This window comes from Dermochelys coriacea, chromosome 7 (assembly GCF_009764565.3).
Source record: "Dermochelys coriacea isolate rDerCor1 chromosome 7, rDerCor1.pri.v4, whole genome shotgun sequence".
NCBI lineage: Eukaryota > Metazoa > Chordata > Testudines > Dermochelyidae > Dermochelys > Dermochelys coriacea.
In genome coordinates, this window is record NC_050074.1 from 52,496,117 (window position 1) to 52,517,337 (window position 21,221).

Consider the following 21,221-nt stretch of genomic DNA (forward strand, 5'->3'; position numbering starts at 1 on the left):
AAAGATAAATAGGCCTAAATTATACAACTAACTAACAATTGGCTACAAGGAGATAGGTATGCATCAATTATACAATTAGGGCAACCACACTAACCACATTAACAATGTGGCCCACCCTAATTGGTTGGTCTGTTTTAAAACATAGCCGTCAGACCAGATAAAAACTACGAAGGCACAGAAACAAGTGTGTTGTTGGTCATAAGGGAAACCTGACCCACACCCCCTGAACCGAAGGGACATGCACTTCTCAACTGTCTGTACCTGGCCAATGTGGAAAATGGCTGACTAAAGGGTAACGTATTTTTCAGACAAATGCAGGGTAAGATTATGGAGTAAAGAAGTGTGATTGCTCGAGCTGATTTGATCTTAGTTATATCAATACTGTAGTATAAAAACAATTGTAAGTGGCTGGTGTATAATAGCTTTGCATGTATTTGTGCTCGTCTTTTGAATAGCCTGAGTGGATGCATGTAAGGCTGTCATTCATTAGCTCCTTGTACGTGTAGTTGTGCTTGTCTTCGGTATATCCTGCCACCAGGAATATATAACTGCTGAATAATAGCTTTATTTATGCTTGTCTTCAGGGCTTCTATTATAACCTGCCAGGACCAGCATATGTCGAGTCACTGTTCAGTAACTCCCAAATGCTCCACAATATTACATGTACTTGCGCTTATCTTCAGTATAACCTGCCATTTATATTAATTCTTATTCAATGCTGGTCTTTGTTTTTGCTTTTCTTATTTTGCCTGTATTATCTTTATAGTCGAAAATCATTAAAAACCTTTTTTGAGGAATAACTAGTATTTTTTGTTTATCTTATACAGATGCTACTCAACCTCATTACATCTGTGTTGGGTGGCAGGAAGTAGCGATCATCCAGGGCCCAATTAGAGTCCTGACATGTGCCCCCTTCTTTATCTCCGCATATACCAGTGTAGTCTCAATGGCAGGAGCTTGAGCTCCTGAAGTTAGTTCTACTAATGGAAGAACCGGATTGTCAAGTTGCCTATGAGGATATTCATGAGCCCGGGAACAAAAATACTGTTTAAGAAGACAACAAACCACTCCAACAGTAAACAAAAAACAAAGGCCAGCAAAAATCCAGGTGGAGGTGACTCCTGGATCAGACCATAAATTCATTTAGTTAATTATCAAATACCACGAAGGGATATACAACCTTACAGTCGTGGACCTGCCACAGAACTTCATAATTTTCAAGCTTACTAAAGGTGCAAAGGAGAATTGATAATAACTGGGGAGAATGTAAATTCACAGTGACAAAATCAACCCCAGCACAAGACAATTTATCTTACCGGTGCTGAAGTTGTTCTTATCACTGCTGATTTAAAAGATGGCATGGTGGTCTGGAAAGCGTTAATCCATGAAGCACTCTTAGGACACTGAGGGAGTGGGAAAAGGGATAGCAGCAAGAAGGTAGAAATACCAAAGGTACGCTAACTGCGACCTGAGAATCCAAAACTGGTAATTTGACAACGAAAAGGTACACTGGCAGATGTAACCACGTGTCTGGAAACATTAACTGCACAGTCTCTGTGTCCCTTCAATTTGCCAGCTATTTTAGCTGTAGATATGCCTTTGGGTCTTGCACAGCTCTTTGGCTGTCAGGCCAAGTGTTAAGAATCAGACTTTGTCTCTTAAACCACAAATGTTCTATGCTGTGGTGTCTTTCGGGATCAAATCCCCAGGCCGAATTTTAAAATTCAAAACACGTCCCTTTGTAGGTAGTGTGTGTCACCCGAGTCTTTCACTGCTTTTACCGCAGTTCGACAATCGTCTGACAGGTGCCCAAATAGAAACTATGCCACAGAGTCTTCAGAGGCTTATGGGTCTCAGGGCAGACAGGTTAAAGTGTTTAACTGCGTCCCCTTATCCCAGATTTTATCCGGAAATCCTGCCAACTATGCTATGCGGAGATGAAGGAAGAAGGGGACACACATCAGAGCCCTAATTGTGCCCTGGATGATCACTACTTCCCACCACCCAACACAGAAGTAATGAGGTTGAGTAGTGCCCATATGAGAGAAAATAAAACTACTAATTATTCCTCAAAAAGGGTTTTTAATGACTTCCGGGTATAAAGGCAACACAGACAAAATAAGAAAAGAAAGATTAAAAGACCAGCACTGAATAAGGATTAATATAAATGGCAGGTTATACTAAAGTCAAGCACAAGTACATGTAAAGTTATTCATCAACGACCTACTACTATTCTTAACACTATAGTATCGATACAAACTTGAGATCAATTCAGCTCGAGCAACCAGACTTCCTTACTCCATAATCTTACCCTGCATTTGTCCAAAAATATGTTACCTTTCAGTTGGCTGTTTTCTGCACTGGCCAGGTACAGACAGTCGAGAAGTGCCCATCCCTTCGGTTCAGGGGGTGTGGGTCAGGTTTCCCGATCAAAGAGGGGTACCCTTATGATCAAAACACACACACTTAGTCCCGTGTCTTCATACCTTTTATCTTATCTGTTGGTCGTGTTTTAAAACAGACCAACCAATCAGGATGGGCCAAATTCTTAGTGTGGTTGCTTTAATATTATAAGCTATGCACGAGTGCATAGCTTATTTCCATGTAGCCAATTATCTTAAATGTGGTCAGTTTGTGTCGATAATCCATGCAAGGGTGCATAGATTATTTCAATTCATATGAGTCAGCCTGAAGTGTTATCTGGTTGCAGCACATCCTGACAACAAGGTTTAGTTTAATTCTGCAAAGCTTGCTTTCTGAAGCTTCCGGAAGTTTGAGGCCTAACATTGACAATACCTTTGTACAATACGTTTGTTCATATTAATCACAGGGTATCTCGCAGTAACCCTTTGTCCAGCCACAGGGGCAGCAGAAAGTCCTGCTGCTGACTGAGCTGGTCCCATGCTAACACACTCATGTCCATTACAAATCTGTAGGATCTATGGGGTGCTAGGATGGTTCTTCATTGAGAATAAACCTGGCCGAGCACCTTCACCACCAAACCGAGTCTCTGCTCTTTCTGGGTAGTTCCATCAATGTCTACTGGGTCAACTTCCTGCACAGAGCTCAGACGTCTCTCTCTTTCATACACACACACTGGGATTTTGACTAAAAAGGTGCAGAGTTCTGCACTTAGGAAGGAAGAATCCCATGCACAGCTATAGGCTGGGGACCACTGGCTAAGCAGCAATTCTGCAGAAAAGGACCTAGGATTACAGTGGACAAGAAGCTGGATATGAGCCAGCAGTGTGCCCTTGTTGCCAAGAAGGCCAATGGCATATTGTGCTGTATTAGTAGGAGCATTGCCAGTAGATCGAGGGAAGCGATTATTCCCTTCTATTTGGCCCTAGTGAAGCCACACCTGGAGTACTGCGTCCAGTTTTGGTCTCCCCACTACAGAAAGGATGTGGACAAATTGGAGAGAGTCCAGCAGAGAGCAACAAAAATGATCGGGGGGGCTGAGGCACATGACTTATGAGGAGAGGCTGAGGGAACTGGGGTTATTTAGTCTGCAGAAGAGAAAAGTGAGGGGAGATTTGATGGCAGCCTTCAACTACCTGAAGGGGGTTTCTAAAGAGGATGGAGTTAGGCTGTTCTCAGTAGTGGCAGATGACAGAACAAGAACCAATGGTCTCAAGTTGCAGTGGGGGAGGTCTAGGTTGGATATTAGGAAACACTATTTCACTGGGAGGGTGGTGAAGCACTGGAATGGGTTACCTACGGAGGTGGTGGAATCTCCATCCTTAGAGGTTTTTAAGGCCCAGCTTGACAAAGCCTTGGCTGGGATGATTTAGTTGGTGTTGTCCTGCTTTGAGCAGGGGATTGGACTAGATGACCTCCTGAGGTCTCTTCCAACTGTAACATTCTATGATCACATTCTGTTTGGGATCCATTCAAATTTCCCTTCCAGGACTGTGATACATTCATCTGTAGCACTATTGAGTCTGATTTCAAAGCACAATTCTGAATCACCGAGTTGAGAATACGGCATTATGTGACACCTTAGTAGGTGGAGGATTATCTTCTCCACATTCTAAATATTGCATGGCTCAGACAGAAGCTGACACAACTCGAGTGTTGGGGAAGGAGAGAATCCCTCCAACTCACCCTTCACCTTCCAGTCTAACAGAAGCTGAAACAACATTCTTTTGCCTGTCCCTGCTCTTGGTTATATTTAAATATATTTTAAATGAGAAAAAATGAATGCTGCTCTGCACAACCCAGGGTAACATGAGAACAACTGGAAATGAAACAATCTATCCCCAAAGGGGGAACTCGGTGACTCTAACAATCACTTTGCAGTGGGAGGAATAATATAAAAGTGATACTCCAGGTTTCTTTAAACTAAGAAAAATGGTGGAGGTCAGGTTACTTTATGCAGAAACGTGTTTGAAAACTTCAACCACTGTATGTGGCAAAAGCAGGTAACTCATCTGGGGGACCTGACAGACCATGGTGAAGCAAATGGTGCAAATAGCCTTAGAGTTCACTATGTGGGAATTAGCTAAAGTATTAAAGAAAACATATTTTGTCAGCCCTAGGCAAGTTTTTATGGTGTTTATCACTCTTGTGGATCCTCAGATGCTCAACACGGTGTGAGCACACATAAAAGCTCTTCCCAAACCCTGAGCATTTATAGAGTCTCTCTCCTGAGTGGAATCTCTGAAGACAAATAAGCCCTGGTCAGTCAGTGAAGATTTTCCTACACTCCCAGCATGCATAGGGTCTGTTTCCTTTGATGGGTAATAAGGCCTGAGCGGTAAGTGAAGGTTTTTCCACACATTGAACATTTATAGGCTCTTTTTCCCGAATGAATTCTCTCATGTCTGAGAAGGTGTGAGTTGTCATTGAAGTTTTTTCCACACTCTGAGCATTCATATGGTCTTTCTCCTGTGTGGATTCTATGATGTCTAATAAGTGCTGAACTCTGAGTGAAGCTTTTTCTGCACTCACAGCATTCGTAAGGTCTCTCTCCTATATGGACCCTTTCATGTCTAATAAGGGGGGACATATCATTGAAGGTTTTCCCACACTCAGAACAGGTATAGGGTCTCTCTCCTGTGTGGATTCTCGCATGCCTAATAAGCTTTGAGGGGCTACTGAAGGTTTTCCCACATTCAGTGCATGTGTTGTTTTTCTGTCCTGGGGGGATTCGTTGCTGGGCTCTGGTTTCCTTGAGGTATTTGTGAGTTCCTGGACTATTTGTAGATTTACACAGTTTCTCCCCTGGCTGGTTTCCCTGCTGCCTTTTTGGCCAGTGCTGACTCTCACAAACTTTTCCCTGCTCATGACTCCTGGACACAATTCCTTTAGATCTTTGTGATAATACTTTGTGCAGTTCCACTTGCTTAGCATCTGCCTGTTGAGAATCAGGAGCAGAATCCTCATTCACCACCCAGTCACCTGCTGGGAGAGAGAGAAACATCAGAAACAGGGATGGAAAAGGGGACAGGAAACCAAACTAAGTGCTGTGAAGGCAGAAAAATATCAGGAACTACATTACCCTACACTCCTCCCCCTAGGAGAGAGAGAAGGGTATCAGATCTGCCATCCAAATACTCAGGAGAAAGGGAGGTCAGGAAAGGAGCCACTGCCAGACATCAGTCAGGATGGGGAGGAAGCCACTGCCAGATCCCAGCTATTCCCTTCAGACACAGACAGATTCTGAATTGATTTATTTATTCCTCCCCTATGCAGGCACCTCTCAGAATTCCTCTTTCCCCTGAGCACTGTATATCAGTCATAGCTCTTCCCCTTTATTCCAGCTGGGTGATCAGACCAGCTTTGGAATGGGAAATACTGCTCTGGGGAAAGACAACAAGGAAAATTCATGGGACATTTTTTTTCCCCTCTCTCCCTCCCTTCCAGATTGGAATTTTTTCCCCTAAATCTCCCTTGCTGCATAGTAAACTGACCTATTGTTCTACCTTCAGTGGGCATGGAGAACAATTGACCACCATCCTCTTTCTAACAGCCCTTAACATCTTTGAAGACTTATCAGATCCTCTCCGTCTTCTTTTCTCAAAACTAAACATGCCCAGTTCTTTCAATCTTTCCTCACAATTCATGTTTGAGGATAATGAGGTAGCTTTATGGACATTTCTTCTCCAGCACCATTCTGAATGGATATGAGTGGGGGTGAGGAGGATCCTCCTAGAGCATGCTGAAGGGTGATTAGAGAGGTAGGAAGGGAACCAGGTGACAACAAGAGAAGACAAGGTTTCAAAAAGAGGAGCCTGGTCAGTGGTGTCAAATGCAGATGACAGGTCAAGGAGGATGAGGCTGGGGTGCTGGTTCTGAGCTTTGCCTAGGGCAAGCTGTGACCTTAAAAACATCACAGTGCCATCTGGCACACTGTTGGTGTGATATTTACCCAATGGGTGTCATGTAACGTATCCCTGGAAGAAAGACAGTTACCTTTTTCCGTAACTGATGTTCTTTGAGATGTGTTGCTCATGTCCATTCAACTTAGGGGTGTGTGTGTGCGCGCGCGCGCGCTCACCACATGCACTGGTGCTGGAAGATTTTTCCTCAGTGGTATCCATAGGGGACTGGCTCCGGTGCTGCTGGCTTCCCCCACCTTCAGTTCCTTCTTGCCCTCCTTCCTCACTGTTGGAGTTTCCAGCAGGTTGTGGAATGGACATGAGCAACACATCTCGAAGAACACCAGTTACAGAAAGGTATCTGTCTTCGAGTACTTGCTCATGACCATTCAACTTACGTGACGCCTATCCCTTGGAGGTGGATAGGAGTTCACAGACGTGTAGATTGCAACACAGCTCTGCCAAACCCAGTGTCGTCCCTGGCCTGCTGATGATAGTGTAGTGGGCCATGAACGTGTGCCTGGAGGACCATGTCATGGCTCCACAGATGTCCTGGATCGGGAAGTGTGCCAGGAAGGCTGCCGAAGATGCCTGTACTCTAATGATCAGCGGTGGAGGGACTCCCACTAACTCGTAGCGGGTCCGAATGCAAGAGGTGATACAGTTAGAAATCCTCTGCGTGGACACCAGGAGGCCCTTCATCCAATCAGCTGCAGAGATTAAAAGCTGAGTCAATTTATGGAAAGGCTTTGTCCGATCTAAGTAGAAAGCCAGGGCCCTTCTTATGTCCAAAGCATGAAGCCACCGCTCTTGACTAGTCTCATGGAGCTTAGGGCAGAAGACTGGAAGGAAGACATCCTGGCTCATGTGGAAAGTAGACACCACCTTGGGAAGGAAGGCCAGGCGGGGCTGGAACTGAACCTTGTCCTTATCGAAGACTGTGTATGGTGGTTGAGGTCAGGGCTCGGAGACTTGCCTCACTGATGTCACCGCCACCTGGAAAGCTACCTTCCATCGTAGGTGAGACAGGGAGCATGAAGCCAAAGGCTCAAAGGGCGGACCTGTGAGCCTGGACAGAACCAGAGTAGAGATTCCACTGAGGGGCCGGGGACCAAACTTGAGGAAAAAGTCTCTCGGGGCCTCTAAGGAACCTGACCGTCATGTCAAGGGAGAACACCATCTGCCACTGGATAAAAAAGGTGGAAAAGGCCGCCACGTACACCTTGATAGAGGAGTGCCCCAGTCCCTGGTTCCTCAAATGAAGCAGGTAGTCTAAGATCAACTGCACCAAAGAATGCGAAGGGGAGATGCCCCGTTCAGCTGCCCAGCGGGAGAACCTTGTCCACTTTGCCAGGTAGGTCTGCCAAGTCTAGGGCTTTCTACTCTTGAGGAAGACCTTCTGGGGCCAGGGATGGGGATTGCTGAGAAACTTGATAGAATCCCAAACCAGTGCTGGCGAGGCCACGCTGGGGCAAGCATGATAACCTGAGCCTTGTCTCTCGATTTTTGCTAGGACTTTGCTGATGAGTGTAATTGGAGGGAATGCGTACATCAGGCTTCCTGCCCATGCCAGGAGGAAGGCATCGGAGAGGAAGCCCTTGCCCAGACCCTGTCTGGAGCAAAACTTGTGAAACCTCCTGTTCTGCCTGGTGGCAAACAAATACACTTGGGGAGTTCCCCACCTCTGGAAGATCGTGCCAGCTACCTCCGGGTGGAGCAACCACTTGTGGTGAGAGAAGTCCCTGCTTAGGTGCTCTGCTAGCGTGTTCCTGGCACTCAGAAGGTGATGTGCTTCTAGATGGATTCTGTGGTCAATGCAGAAGTCCCAGAGATGGAGAGCCTCTTGGCAGAGCGCCAAGGATCGCACACCACCTTGCCTGTTGATGTAGAACATTGAGGCTGTGTTGTCCATCAAGACTAATCATTCTGTCTGACACGTGAGGTAGGAAGACCACGCACTGCTCTGAGTTCTTTGACGTTGATGTGTAGCGTCGACTCCTCTGGGGACCACATACTTTGGGTCTGGAGGGTGCAGAGGTGTGCCCCCCATCCAAGGACTGAGGCATCTGAAATCAACTCAACTGAATGAGGAGTGCTGACGAAGGGAACTTCTTCTAGGACTTACCTGGGGTCAGTCCACCATCACAGTGAGGTAAGTATCATCGCAGGGATGGTAACTACCTTTTCCAGGTGGTCCCTGGGTCTGGGAGGAGACCATCACGAGCCATTGCTGCAGGGGTCACATCTGGAGCCCGGCTTGGCACACCACATATGTGCATGCTGCCATGTGACCTAGGAGGTGCAGGCAAACCCTGGCTGTGGTCAGGAGAAGCGCAGAGACTTCTGTGATGAGGTCCGGCAATGTGCTGAATCTCTCCAATGGCAGGAACACTATGGCGGAGGACGAGTCGAGGACTGCTCCGATGAACTCTATCCTCTGTAGCAGAACTAATGGTAAATGACAAAAAAAAAAAATCTACAACAGGCTGAGGCGATGGCAAGTGGCTAACAGCATTGTGACATGCCTTTGGACCTGGAGCTGCCCTGGACCAGCCAGTCATCGAGGTAAGGGTAGAGCAGGACACCAACATCTGAAGTAAGCTGCCACTACCAACACGCACTTGGGTAAATACCCCCCAAATGGGAGTACCATGAACTGATAGTGGTTGGGACCTACCGTAAACCAGAGGAAGTGTCTGTGTCCCTTGAAGATAGCGATATGGAAGTATGCACTTTTCAGATCGAGGGCAGCATACCAGTCTCCTGGATCCAAGGAGGGGATGATGGATGCCAGGGAGACCATACAGAACCTCAGCTTCATTAGGAAGCGGTTCAAGTCTCGCAGGTCCAGGATATGCTGCAGACTGCCCTTGGCCTTTGGGATTAAAAAGTAATGGGCGTAGAACCCCTTGTACTTGTACTCTGGAGGAATGACCTCCACCGCACCTAGCTGCAGAAGGGTGAGAAGGGTATCTGAAGAGGGATGGGGAGGTGGGGTGGGAAGGAGGGGTGGAAAACAACTGAAGAGTGTAACCCCACACCAGAGTAATGAGGACCCATCGGTCTGATGTTATAGATGCCCATGAAGGGAGCAAAGGAGAAAGCTGGTTAGTTAAAATAGGGGAGGGAGGATCCTGGGAAGTCCCATATGTCGCCTTTGGGCGTACTCTCAAAATGAGTGCTTGCCCACCTGCTTATTATGGGTCAAGATTGACTGAGAAGCCTGTGAAGGCTGTTGGCTAGGATGCCACTAATAGCCTCTGGATTTCTTATGGGGAGGCTCCTGGCGAGGGTGGCTCCCCTGGCCCAGAGGCTGCTGTGGCTTAAACTGCTTGCGGGCAGGGCTGTGAACACACAGGCCCAGCGTTTTAAGTGTTGTGTGGGAGTCCTTTAAGTCCATGGAGCTTATTGTCAGTCTGTTCTGCAAACAGGGCTTGCCCATCAAAGGGAAGGTCTTGCATCGACTGCTGAGCATCCATGGACAAAGCAGAAAGGAGCAGCCAAGATGCCTGGCGCATGGCGATGGCCATGGTTCGGACAGCAGTGTCCACCACATCTGATGCCGCCTGCAGTGTCGCCCTGGCCGCAATCATGCCTTCCTCCATAATTGCTCTGAACTCCTTCCTAGAAGCTTCAGGAAGAGAGCCCTCGAACTTGGCCATGGCTTGCCACATGTTAAAGTCACAGCACCTCAGGAGGGCTTGATGGTTGGTCACCCTCAACTGGAGGCTATAGGACAAATAAACCTTACACCCAAACAAGTCTAGTCTTTTGGGAGTCTTTGTTCTTAGGGGTAGCCCCGGGTTCACCCTGTGGCTCCCTGTGGTTAGCTGCTTCTAATCACTAGGGAGTTGGAAGTAGGGTGGGTGTACAGGTACTTGTGGCCTTTGGATGGCAAAAAGTACTTACGCTCCACCCCCTTGGAGATGGGTGGCAGGGAGGAGGGAGTTTTCCACAGGGCATTAGTGATTTTTAGAGACCTCTTCATGAAGGGGCAAAGCCACCCTACCGAGTGCTGTGGAGCAGAGCATGTCAAAGAGAGTCTGAAGGCTCCTCTACCTGAAGACCCAGGTTGGCAGCGACCCTCTTCAGTAGTTCCTGGTGTGCTTTTGCATCATCTGGAGGAACTGGGGGAGGGGGCCCCGTTATAGCCTCGTCTGGCGATGACAAGGAAGATGCAGGTGCTGTAGGGTTTTCCACAACCATTGGTGGCCCAGCAGCTTGCTCCTTTGCTCCCTCTTGGACCTACGGGGTCCTTGCGTGCAAGGCTTTATGCACAGGCGGAAGACAGGACAGCTGGTCTCTCTGAGGCTTCAGACACTGACTGGGTGGCCTTGAAGGGCTAGGTGAACCCCAAAAGGTTCCATGGGTACCACAGCGCCAGCCACTGTGCCTGAGGCCATGGGGCTGATTTCAGTGCCAACAGTGTAGCTGGTACTGGAGCTTGTCCTGCTTTCAGGGAACCTCACTCTGTACCAGGGCTGGATCCTGAGCAGTTGCTCCCAGGCGACCAGGACAGAGAGGAACGGTGGCTCTGTCCTGACTGGTGCCAGTCATTCCTCCTAGAGTCTGATTTGGAGCAGGGTCTTAGGGACTGGTGGTGCTTGCTCATCGGCACCAGCTTGGAGCCAGTGATCTGTCTTCCACTTGATGAATGTTACCGGGATGAGGAGTGGGACCAGGAGTCACAATGGGCCTGGTGCCAGGAAGCGCCCACACGAGGTGATGCCCTCCTAGGGAATCAATGATGGTCTGAGGAATGGTAACGTCAATCCCTCAACAGGTCCTTGGAGTGGAACCGTGGTCTCGGAGATACCAGGTGCTGGGACCAGTACTCCTGCCGGGGGGAGGGGGGGTAAGAGATAGCCAGCGAGCTGCCTCTTGAGCCTCTCTGCTCATGCACAAGGTCTGGGGACCGAATGTGGCTGCACTGCGTCTGCCTTTTGCGGTCAGAGGCGTGGCGGCTACAGGAGGGCGAGCACTGGCAGGACATCCCCCACAACGGGGAATGGTGCAGCTGAGGTGGGGACTGAATCAGTCTGAACACAGGTTTACCCTGTGACTGGGGAACAGCAGCATCCAGTGTGGGCAGCACCAGGAGGGACATGATCTCCTGCACTGCCTACAAGGCTTCTGGCATGGACGGTACCTGGACCTGATGGAAGCCTCTGTCGCTATCGAGGGTAGCCGGCGGAGAGCAGGCTGGGCTACACCGCTCCACCAGAGCTTGCGCCTTAAATCCTGATGGGGGCGAAGAGTTCCCAGGCATGGGATCTTACTCACATCCAGTCTTATCCTTCCCCTTGTGGGAGGTTGGAGACCTACCTAGCACTGTCTTCTTGGGCTTCTTGGTTGGAGCCACAGCTGGGGACCGGTGCCGACCAGCGGACAGTCCCTATGGGTCACTGTATACTGAGATCACGGTGCTCGGTGCCCAGCACTGGAGCAACGCTCCGACTCGGGTGAGGGCTGACTCCGTAAGGAGCACTCTTAAATGAATATTGCGCTCCTTCTTAGTCCTTGGCTTGAAGGACTTGCAAATTTTGCACTTTTCACTAATGTGCCCTTTGCCCAAGCAACTCAGACAACTGCCGTGGATCACTAACGGGCCTGGGCCTCTTGCAGCAATCACAGGGCTTAAAGCCTGGGGCATGCCCCATCCCGAGGCAAAGTCCCGTTTGGGACCTATGAAGTCCCTAACTATAGCTAAGGGATTTACAAACACTAACTATATACACTAGAATACACGAATTAACTAGTTTGTATAAACAAGCAGCAATAGAACTAGCTGAAGCAGCAACAGTTCCAGCACCGTCACTAGCAGCAAGAAGGAACTGAGGATGGGGGGGAGCTAGCAGTGCCATATATACTGCAGCAAGTGTGTGCCACTCCAGGGGGTGCCAGAGCTGGTCCCCTACGGATACTGCTGAGGGAAAAACTTTTGGCACCAGTGCATGTGGCGAGCACACACACCTAAGCTGAATGGACATGAGCAAGCACTCAAACTCAGAACTCACTGATCATTAATACAATTGTGTGGGGGCATGTATGGGTTGTATTAGGAAGACAGCCTGAGACATAAGCCCTTGTATCAGAGGCCTGGTATAAGGCAGGACCTGCTCACAGAAACTGGCAAGAAAAGGATTGATATTGCAGAAATACACATTCCTAAGAAGTGCTAAACACAGAGTACTTATGAAAACCCATCGTGATATCAAGTGGTACCAGAACATCCCAATATCAAGGATAGCATAAAAACATTCCCCAAGGAGAACAGGAACACACTGACCCCTCCTAAAAGATAAAGGTCAGGATGACAGTACGTAATAGAGATGTTTTGATCAAACCAAAATGTATAAGGTAATACAGGGATCTCAAACTCAAATCACCACGAGAGCCACATGAGGACTAGTACGTTGGCCTGAGGGCTGCATCACTGAACTCTTTTCATACAACAATACAAAAGTACAGTAAAAAATGAATAATATAGTATGCTATTAAAAGTTTATTAACTTTTTAAAAACTGTAATGCAAAAAGTCAGTGCTAATTTTGACAGTCATTTCATTTTTGGCCACTTAGCTGGCAGAGTTTTGCATCAACCAGAGCATCACTTTGATATCTTGAGATGAAACCAATCTCAGTGTTGCTTTCAAATGTTCATCAGTGAGCCTTTACCTTAATCTTCATGGAAGAGGAAAAACAAAACTGTTCACATATATATGTACTTCCAAACATTGCCATTACCCTTGCGGAAGCAGAGAATAACATGGAAAAATCTTTCTTGTGAAAGAAACCGGTAGAATTCTGGAATTCCAACATCTGTACACTTCTGCTTCAAAATGGTATCACACTGAAGCTCTACTAACTCCATCTGCATTTCCTCTGCAACATTGTCAATTTTCCACACCATCTGCTGTGGACAAAAGTTGAAAATGTGGTTCAAGTGCGTTGAAATCTTTAAACCGCACATCAAACTGTTTGTGTAAGTTAGAAAGGATATCTGTATATTCTTTCAAGGATTTGGGTTCAACTTTTCCTAAGGAATTCAGAGTTGAGAAATGGACCAAATTGCCAGCAGTCAGCTGTTTCCCGCATAAAGTAAGCTTGACTTTGAATGTTGTAACACGGTCGTACATCCGTGTTATAACCTGTTTTCTACCCTGAAGCTTCAAGTGTAGTGCATTCAGGTGATCAGTTACATCTTTTAAAAAAGCAAGGTTGCAGACAAAAGTGGAATCAGCAGGCTGAGGAACCTCCTTGTTTTTCATTTTCATGAAGGAATCAATCTCTTCTCTAAGTGCAAAAAAACACTTCAACACATTTCCACGACTCAGCCCATCTAACTTGAGTGTGATACAGAAGTTCCCCATATTCACTGTCCCTACTTGCTAGAAAAGAAGTGAACTGTGATTCAGCCCTTGTGCACATATAAATTTAATGGTTTTACCAACTACATCCATAACTTCCTTCATTTGTAGACTTTTACTACACAGGGCTTCTTGGTGCAAAATGCAATGTATACTGGTGAAGCTAATTCCTGGTATATTGAGGCTGTTCAGTTTGGTCTTCAATAATTCAACCACACCAATGTTTTCAGAGTGCACCATCCGTAACCAAAGATACAAATTTGTTCCATGGCAGCTCAGCTTTTTCAATGCACTCTTCCAGTCTTTCAATATGTCCTGTCCCACTGTGGTACCCTTCAGTGGCATTAAGTCTAGCAATTCTTCAGTTATATTCAAATTACAATCCACACCTCTTATGAACACTGTACACAGTGCAGTATCTGATACATCTGTACTCTCATCAAGAGCAAATGAAAAAGGCTTCGAAGCCTTTTGCCATTTGAATCAATTGTTTTTGCACATTATCTGCTAAATCCATTATCCTGAAGGCAATTGTATTGGCAGACATGCTTATGCCTTCAAAAACTTTCCTCCTATCAGGACATAAAATTTCGCTGGCCCTCAAAAGACATTCTTTTATGAATAGGCCTTCTGTAAAAGGTCATAATGAATTAGCTATCATTTCGCTTATCACAAAATTTGCTCTTACTGAATCTTCGCTAGACTTGTTAATCTCTGAAAAGAAATTTCTTTGCTTGGCAAACGCTGCTTTAAGTTGCTGAACTTTCTCCTCTCCAATTTTTCCGGTGAGTGCATCATATTTTTCATGGTTCATTGTGTTGTAGGGATTTCCCTACACCCTCACTTTGGGGGTGTTTACCCACCATAAATTTCCCCAACACCCCCCACCCCCAGTTTTGTGAACTAGTTACATGCAGTGTTGCCAATTTAGTGATTGCTTGGAAATTTGAATTGAAATTGAAATATTAATACACATATTTTATCATACACTGTATATGCTTTTAAAGTGTGTATCTGAAAAAGTACAATAGATTTGAAAAGTATAACAGACTAGCTTCCTTATGCAGCTGTTGTTTTTATGACCATATCAGTGCATTCATTTCGGTGATGTTGGCCAACCTAATAATTTCAAATTATGATTTGTAAACAAAGTCTAAATGCACCCTCCCTGACAGCTAGTGATGAGCTGGGGGGAAAGGCTTCAGGACCAGATTGTATGTACATTCACACTTAATCTACCTAGGTATCGAGCAAATAGAGCTGTGTTGCCCAAGTGATAGATTTTGGCTGGGGTTGGGTTACAAATCACTTGAATGCGGGGGGTAAAGAAATGATGTTATTCTTATTGTACAAGTAAAGGGCAGTAGAACTGTACTTAGCCTTTGCTGATTGAGGGCATTGAGAGAGGGTGGGGACAGGTGTTTTGCTTGACGGTCTACCTGAGTCACAAGTACTATTTGACCTGCCCCCTCAACTGTTTAAAGACAGAGCTGATTAGGCTCCACAGATAGTCTTTGTTCTGTTAAGCGACCACTACAGCTGAACGACAGGTTTCAGAGTAGCAGCCGTGTTAGTCTGTATCAGCAAAAAGAAAAGGAGGACTTATGGCACCTTAGAGACTAACAAATTTATTTGAGCATAAACTTTTGTGAGCTACAGCTCACTTCATCGGATGCATTCAATGAAGTGAGCTGTAGCTCATGAAAGCTTATGCTCAAAAAGATTTGTTAGTCTCTAAGGTGCCACAAGTCCTCCTTTTCTTCTTACTACAGCTGAAATCACTGATAATCAGATCTAAGTGCTTAGATCTGCTGTGGGACAGTCTTTCTGTGGAAGAGATGGCCCAGTCTGCACTAGCAGTGAGGTTCCCGCACTGAGAGCTCTGCTGAAATCACTGAGAGCTGGGTGGAACCTCAAGAGACCAACTTGCAGAGGTCACAGTGGCAGTTGGCAGCAGAAGGTGACGGCACATAGCCACTGGCAACAAGAGAGATGAAGTGAACCGTGGCACAACAAACAACAGTGGCCAGAGTGAACAGTGAGCAGCTGGAGGAAAGAGCAAGGTGCCTTCTTGCCCCCCACCTGGGCGGTGAACTCATGTGAAAGCACCTCTGAACTCTGAGTCTCCACGGACCCAGGACAACACCAGTGAGCATTAATGAGGCTGTTAAGAATGCTGGAGACACAACACAGTTCATGCGAACTAACATGGCTGTGGCATCATACTTTCTATTTAGACAAGAGATACCACACACTACAACTGAAGTGCATTGTCACTTGTTCATCCTGAAGTTGAACATTAGTTCCGAACAAGACCAGCAAATGCTCACTATCTTTCTGCAAGAAACTCAACTGATTGGCTAGACGCATGTGGTGCAACAGTGAAAGACTCAACAGTTGACCTCTCTCACCACATTCAAAAAATTTGCATATATGGATGATGAATACATCAATGCAAATGGTCATCGAGTCATTGTGTACATTATCTTGATGTTAGTGGTAGGCCTGTACATGCATTTCTAGATGTTCAAGTTATAGAAGACAGATTGTCTCAGATGCAACCAATCTGTGACAATCCACATCTTAGAAGAGTTACATGCTTGTCAACTGGACCCCAAACAAATGGCAGTTTGTGCATTTGATGGAGCTGCAAACTTCTCTGGAAGACATAGTGGAGCACAATCTTTGCTCAGAGAAAAGTGTAACCCTAGTCTCTCCTATACACACTGCAGAGGCCATCTACTCCAATTAATGCTAGTACAAGCTGCAGACTTTTCAAGACATTTAAAAAGCTATAAATTTAATATAGTCATTAATTTTTTTTTCAGCAAGAGTCCAAAAAGACTGAATATCTTGGAAAATATAGAAAATACATTGGGACTGAAGTTCATATTAGTCCAACCTGCAAAAACCCTCTGGCTTTCTCATGAGCGATCCTTGGCTGTTGTCTTAAAATTACTCCAGCCATTATTACTGGCTTTGGAAAGTATCTACCAAGATGGAATAGATCTATGTAGTGAGGCTGGTGGATTACTTTTGCTACTATGTTCAGAGAAGACTATTGCCATTCTCTCTTGTAAGTCTACTGTTGAAACCACTTGGATCATTAAACAATGCAATCCAGGCATCTGCTACAACAGTAGTAGATCTTTGTCCAGCAATAGAAGCTACATTTGGATCAAACAGAGAGATAGCCATTGAAAATGTACTGGAAGAAGGATTTCAGTTCAGAAGTTGACCAATTAAGGCACGTAGCTTTTACAGATCCCTGTCTTATAAAACACTGACAGTTGAGTGGAGTGAGGTACTACCAGCAATGGGGCTGCCATGTGCTCAGGACAGAATAGAGAATTTGAACACAGAGTGGAATATCATATGATGAATGAATGAAGATTTGACGTCAACGTCATCTTTATCATCACTAGTGGTTCAACCCAATTTTTGTGCTATGTTTCCTGGGATGAAAGAAGTAGGAATTCATCTCTTGCTACTCCCAGTCACAACAGCTACAGTTCAGCGTTCTTTTTCATCATTGAATAGAATTTTGTGTTTTGGAAGAAGTCGCCTTCTGCCTGATCATGTGAATGAACTAAATGAGCATATCAATTGAAGGAATGGAAGTACCAGACACACGAGAAGCCACCACAGATGAATGCATTGCATTCAAGAAGTTCATAAACAGAGTTGTGCAAAATTATAATAAGAAATCAAGAAGGATGTAGATGTAGTGCTTCATAGAAGGCTTGAATAGCCAACTTTAATTTGTGTAATGATTTTAAAGTCTAATAAAATGGTCATGAAACATTTTTCAAATTTTACTATGGTGCCATACAGCCCACCTTCACACTCACAGTCTCACCCCTCATCAGCCCTGACCCCGCCCCTGTAAATTTGAACACCCCCCCAATTTCAATTCCTAGAGAAAACACTGGGTGCCAACGCACATTATATTCCTTGGGAACAGCAATCGTTTGCTGACAAATAAGGCATTGAATTTTATCTTTTACCTATGTGAAAAAAATATAAATTCTCCCATTTGTCTCGGAAAACTCCTTTTTCTTCCATGAGTGTTTTTTTCGATGAAGTCATTTCCGAACGGTTTTAATAAAATAGAAACACTCAGTAATGCACCTCAAAGGACAAAACAAGCACTTACTTTTAGAAATACTTCTGTTAAAGCCCCCCTCACCCCGTCCCCATTCCACCCCTTCCATGAGGCCCCACCCATATTCCAACCCCTTCCCCAAATCCCAGCCCCACCCCTTCTCCGCCTCCTCCCCTGAGCGCACCGCTCCTCCCCCCCAACCTGCTGGAAAGCACTAAGCACTGCCAAATAGCTGTTTGGCAGCGGGAAGCACCTGGAGGTAGGCAGAGGAGCAGGGACGTGGAGCACTGGGTGAGGGGGGAGGAGAGCTTGGTAGCCACAGGAAATAAGTCCGGAGGGTGGGCGGGAGCTTGGCGGGCCACTGCAAATAACTCAGAGCCGCATGTGGCCTGCAGGCCAATTGTTTGAGACCCCTGAGGTAATAAGTGATAACTAGCTACGTCAGGGGGCAGTAACCACAGTAACTATGTCAGAGGGGCAGTACTTACTTGCTTGTATTGCGGTATAAAGATGTATCTCAGAGGGAGTATCTTTTGTCTGGCCTAGGGAGGAACGGAAAGTCCCGCCGTTCACTGAGCTGGTCCATTGTTATGGGCATTCATGTATTAGTGGTCCAATAGAGTCTGCAGCATACTAGTATAGTGCTTCGTTGACAAGAAACCTGGCCTGGTGCCTTCATCCCTTAACGGATCTTGTGGTCATTGGGTGGTTCGCTCGAGGTCTGCCATGCCAGCTGTCTGTGCAAGGCTGGGGTGGCACACAGAGGGAACACACACACAGCCAGTCAAACATCTATCAATATCTAACCACATGGGTGACATGCAAAATTACAAATGTGATGGAATCATGTTCTCAACTGTGTGCCAGGCAAAACTTAAGGTACCCACCCTAGACAAAGGAATGTAGTTCCACCTGCTTGTATGCATCTCCAAGGTAACTTGAGAGACACTAGAAATCCATTTACAGAAAAGGTAAACAAAGCCACCAGGCTAGCAAGGGGAGGAGATAACCACTCAATATCACTGGAGGGAGGAACCAGCATGAAGTCTTCGCCAGACCACATCACATCTCTTCCCTGCAGGAGAAAAGGGGGTATGCAGGCATACATTTCAGAAGAATACACAAAGCTTTACTGAATTATAAAGAGATGGTCAGAGAACCCCTGAGTGATCCTTTTAGTTAAAGAGACATCGAAACTGAGCACTTTGAACTCTGTAAAGGATCAAAGCCAGAGGAGCTGGTCAGCCCTTGCTGGAGAAGAGATTTGCTGAGAAAGACTCCTTTTTGACCTAACGACTCTAGTTTGTTAAATCAGGTTTTAGTCTTAGGAGGGTATATTTGCTTTTGTTTCCCTGTCATCCTATCTTTATTATACTTGATATCACTTAAATCTATGCCTTTTTGATTAATAAACTTGCTTTACTTTTAATATAAACTAACAGCGCTGTGATTGAAATAAGAGTGTTTGTCAAAACCCAGTTAAATTAATGAGTTGCTGTTTACTGTCTCCTTAGAAGAGCAGCAAACTTAGTAACTTCTGTGAGAGTTCCAAGAGCAGGCTGGACACTACAGGCAGACCAAAAAAAGGAGGAGTCCTTGCGGCACCTTAGAGACTAACAAATGTATTTGGGCATAAGCTTTTGTGGGCTACAGCCCATTTCCTCAGATGCATGGAGTGAAAAATAAATACAGTAGGTAGATATATATATTACAGCACATGAAAAGATGGGAGTTGCCTTACCAAGTGTGTGTGTGGGGGTGTCAGTGCTAACTGGGCCAATTCAATCAAGATGGAAGTGGCCTATTCCCAATCAGCTGACAAGAAGGGGTGAATATCAACAGTGGGAAATTACTTTTTGTAGTGACCCAGCCACTCCCAGTCTTTATTCAGGCCTAATTTGATAGTGTCAAGTTTCCAAATTAATTCCAGTTCTGCAGTTTCCCGTTGAAGTCTGGTTTTGAAGTTTTTTTTGTTGAAGAATGGCCACTTTTAAATCTGTTATTGAGTGTCCAGGGAGATTGAAGTACTCTCCTACTGGTTTTTGAATGTTACAATTCTTGATGTTTGATTTGTGTCCATTTATTCTTTTGCATAGAGACTGTCTGGTTTGGCCAATGTACATGGAAGAGGGGCATTGCTGGCACATATCACAATGTTAGATGTGCAGATGAATCAGCCCCTGAGGGTGTGGCTGATGTGGTTAGGTCCTATGATGGTGTCCCTTGAATAGATATGCAGACAGAGTTGGCAAAGGGGTTTGTTGCAGGGATTGGCTCCTGGGTTAGTATTTTTGTTGTGTGCTGTGTAGTTGCTGGTGAGTATTTGCTTCAGGATGGGGGCTGCCTGTAAGCGAGGACTGGCCTGTCTCCCCAGGTCTGTGACAGTGATGGATTGTCCTTCAGGATAGGTTGTAGATCCTTGACGATGCGCTAGTTGGGGGTTGTAGGTGATGGTTAGTGGTGTTCTGTTACTTTTTTTGTTGGCCTGTCCTGTAGTAGGTGACTTCTGGGTACCCTTCTGGCTCTATCAATCTGTTTCTTCACTTTCCCAGGTTGTTACTGTAGTTTTAAGAACACTTGACAGAGATCCTGTAGGTGTTTGTCTGTCTGATCGATTGGAGCAAATGCGGTTGTATCTTAGGGCTTGGCTGTAGACAATGGATCATGTGATGTGATCTGGATGAAAGCTGGAGGCATGTAGGTAAGTGTAGCAGTCAGTAGGTTTCAGTATAGGGTGGTGTTTATGTCACCATCGCTTATTTGCACTGTAGTCTCCAGGAAGTGGATCTCTTGCACTTCAATCTCCCTGGACACTCAACAACAGACAACAGACTTAAAAATCAAGGAATAATATGGTTACCCCTCTGAAACCTGTCTACAGGGAGACAGTGAAGGACTGGGGGTGGTGGTGTTGGGGGTCACATTGCAAGGAGTAACCCAGCCTGGTGGAAGCCAGAGTGAGGCTGTTGCACTGTAAGCATGCTGCTTGTACCTGGGCTCTGAGCCAAAGCAGCACAGCAGACACCTAGGGTTACAGGGCAGGCAGTGACAACTCCTCCCTGATGTGGGTGGAACTCCAAAGCACCACAATCAGTCATTGGACACTAAGTCAAAACCAATCTCAGTGGACCCCAAATCTTTCAATGAAACCTTCCCGTTGTCCCTCTCCCACCAGACCCTCCCCGCTCACTAGAGTGACCATTCCCCAACCGCTTCCCCCTACAACTACCCCACTGTTCCCCCAGCCTCCCATAACCTGGATTGCCTACCTAATCCTGCCCCACCAACACCACCACAGCTCCACCCCTTTTTCCTCATTCCAAGTCTCCCATTCCCCCAGCCCATTCCATGGCCACTTCCCAGGAGCTCCAGTCCCAATCTCCCTTCTACCTCACCCAATCCTCCTTAATTCCCCCTCACCTTCC

General features: G+C 46.0%; 1 protein-coding gene across 1 annotated transcript in view; it reads right to left on the reverse strand.

Annotated features, from left to right (window-relative positions):
- Window positions 1-3,740: 3,740 nt before the first annotated feature.
- Window positions 3,741-21,221, reverse strand: part of LOC119858582 (zinc finger protein 3-like) — a 30,530-nt gene continuing 13,049 nt past the window's right edge. The window contains exon 4 of the mRNA XM_043518438.1: window positions 3,741-5,406. Within this exon, the coding sequence (XP_043374373.1) occupies window positions 4,703-5,406 (704 nt within the window). The 3' untranslated portion in view covers window positions 3,741-4,702. The remainder of the gene's footprint in view (window positions 5,407-21,221) is intronic.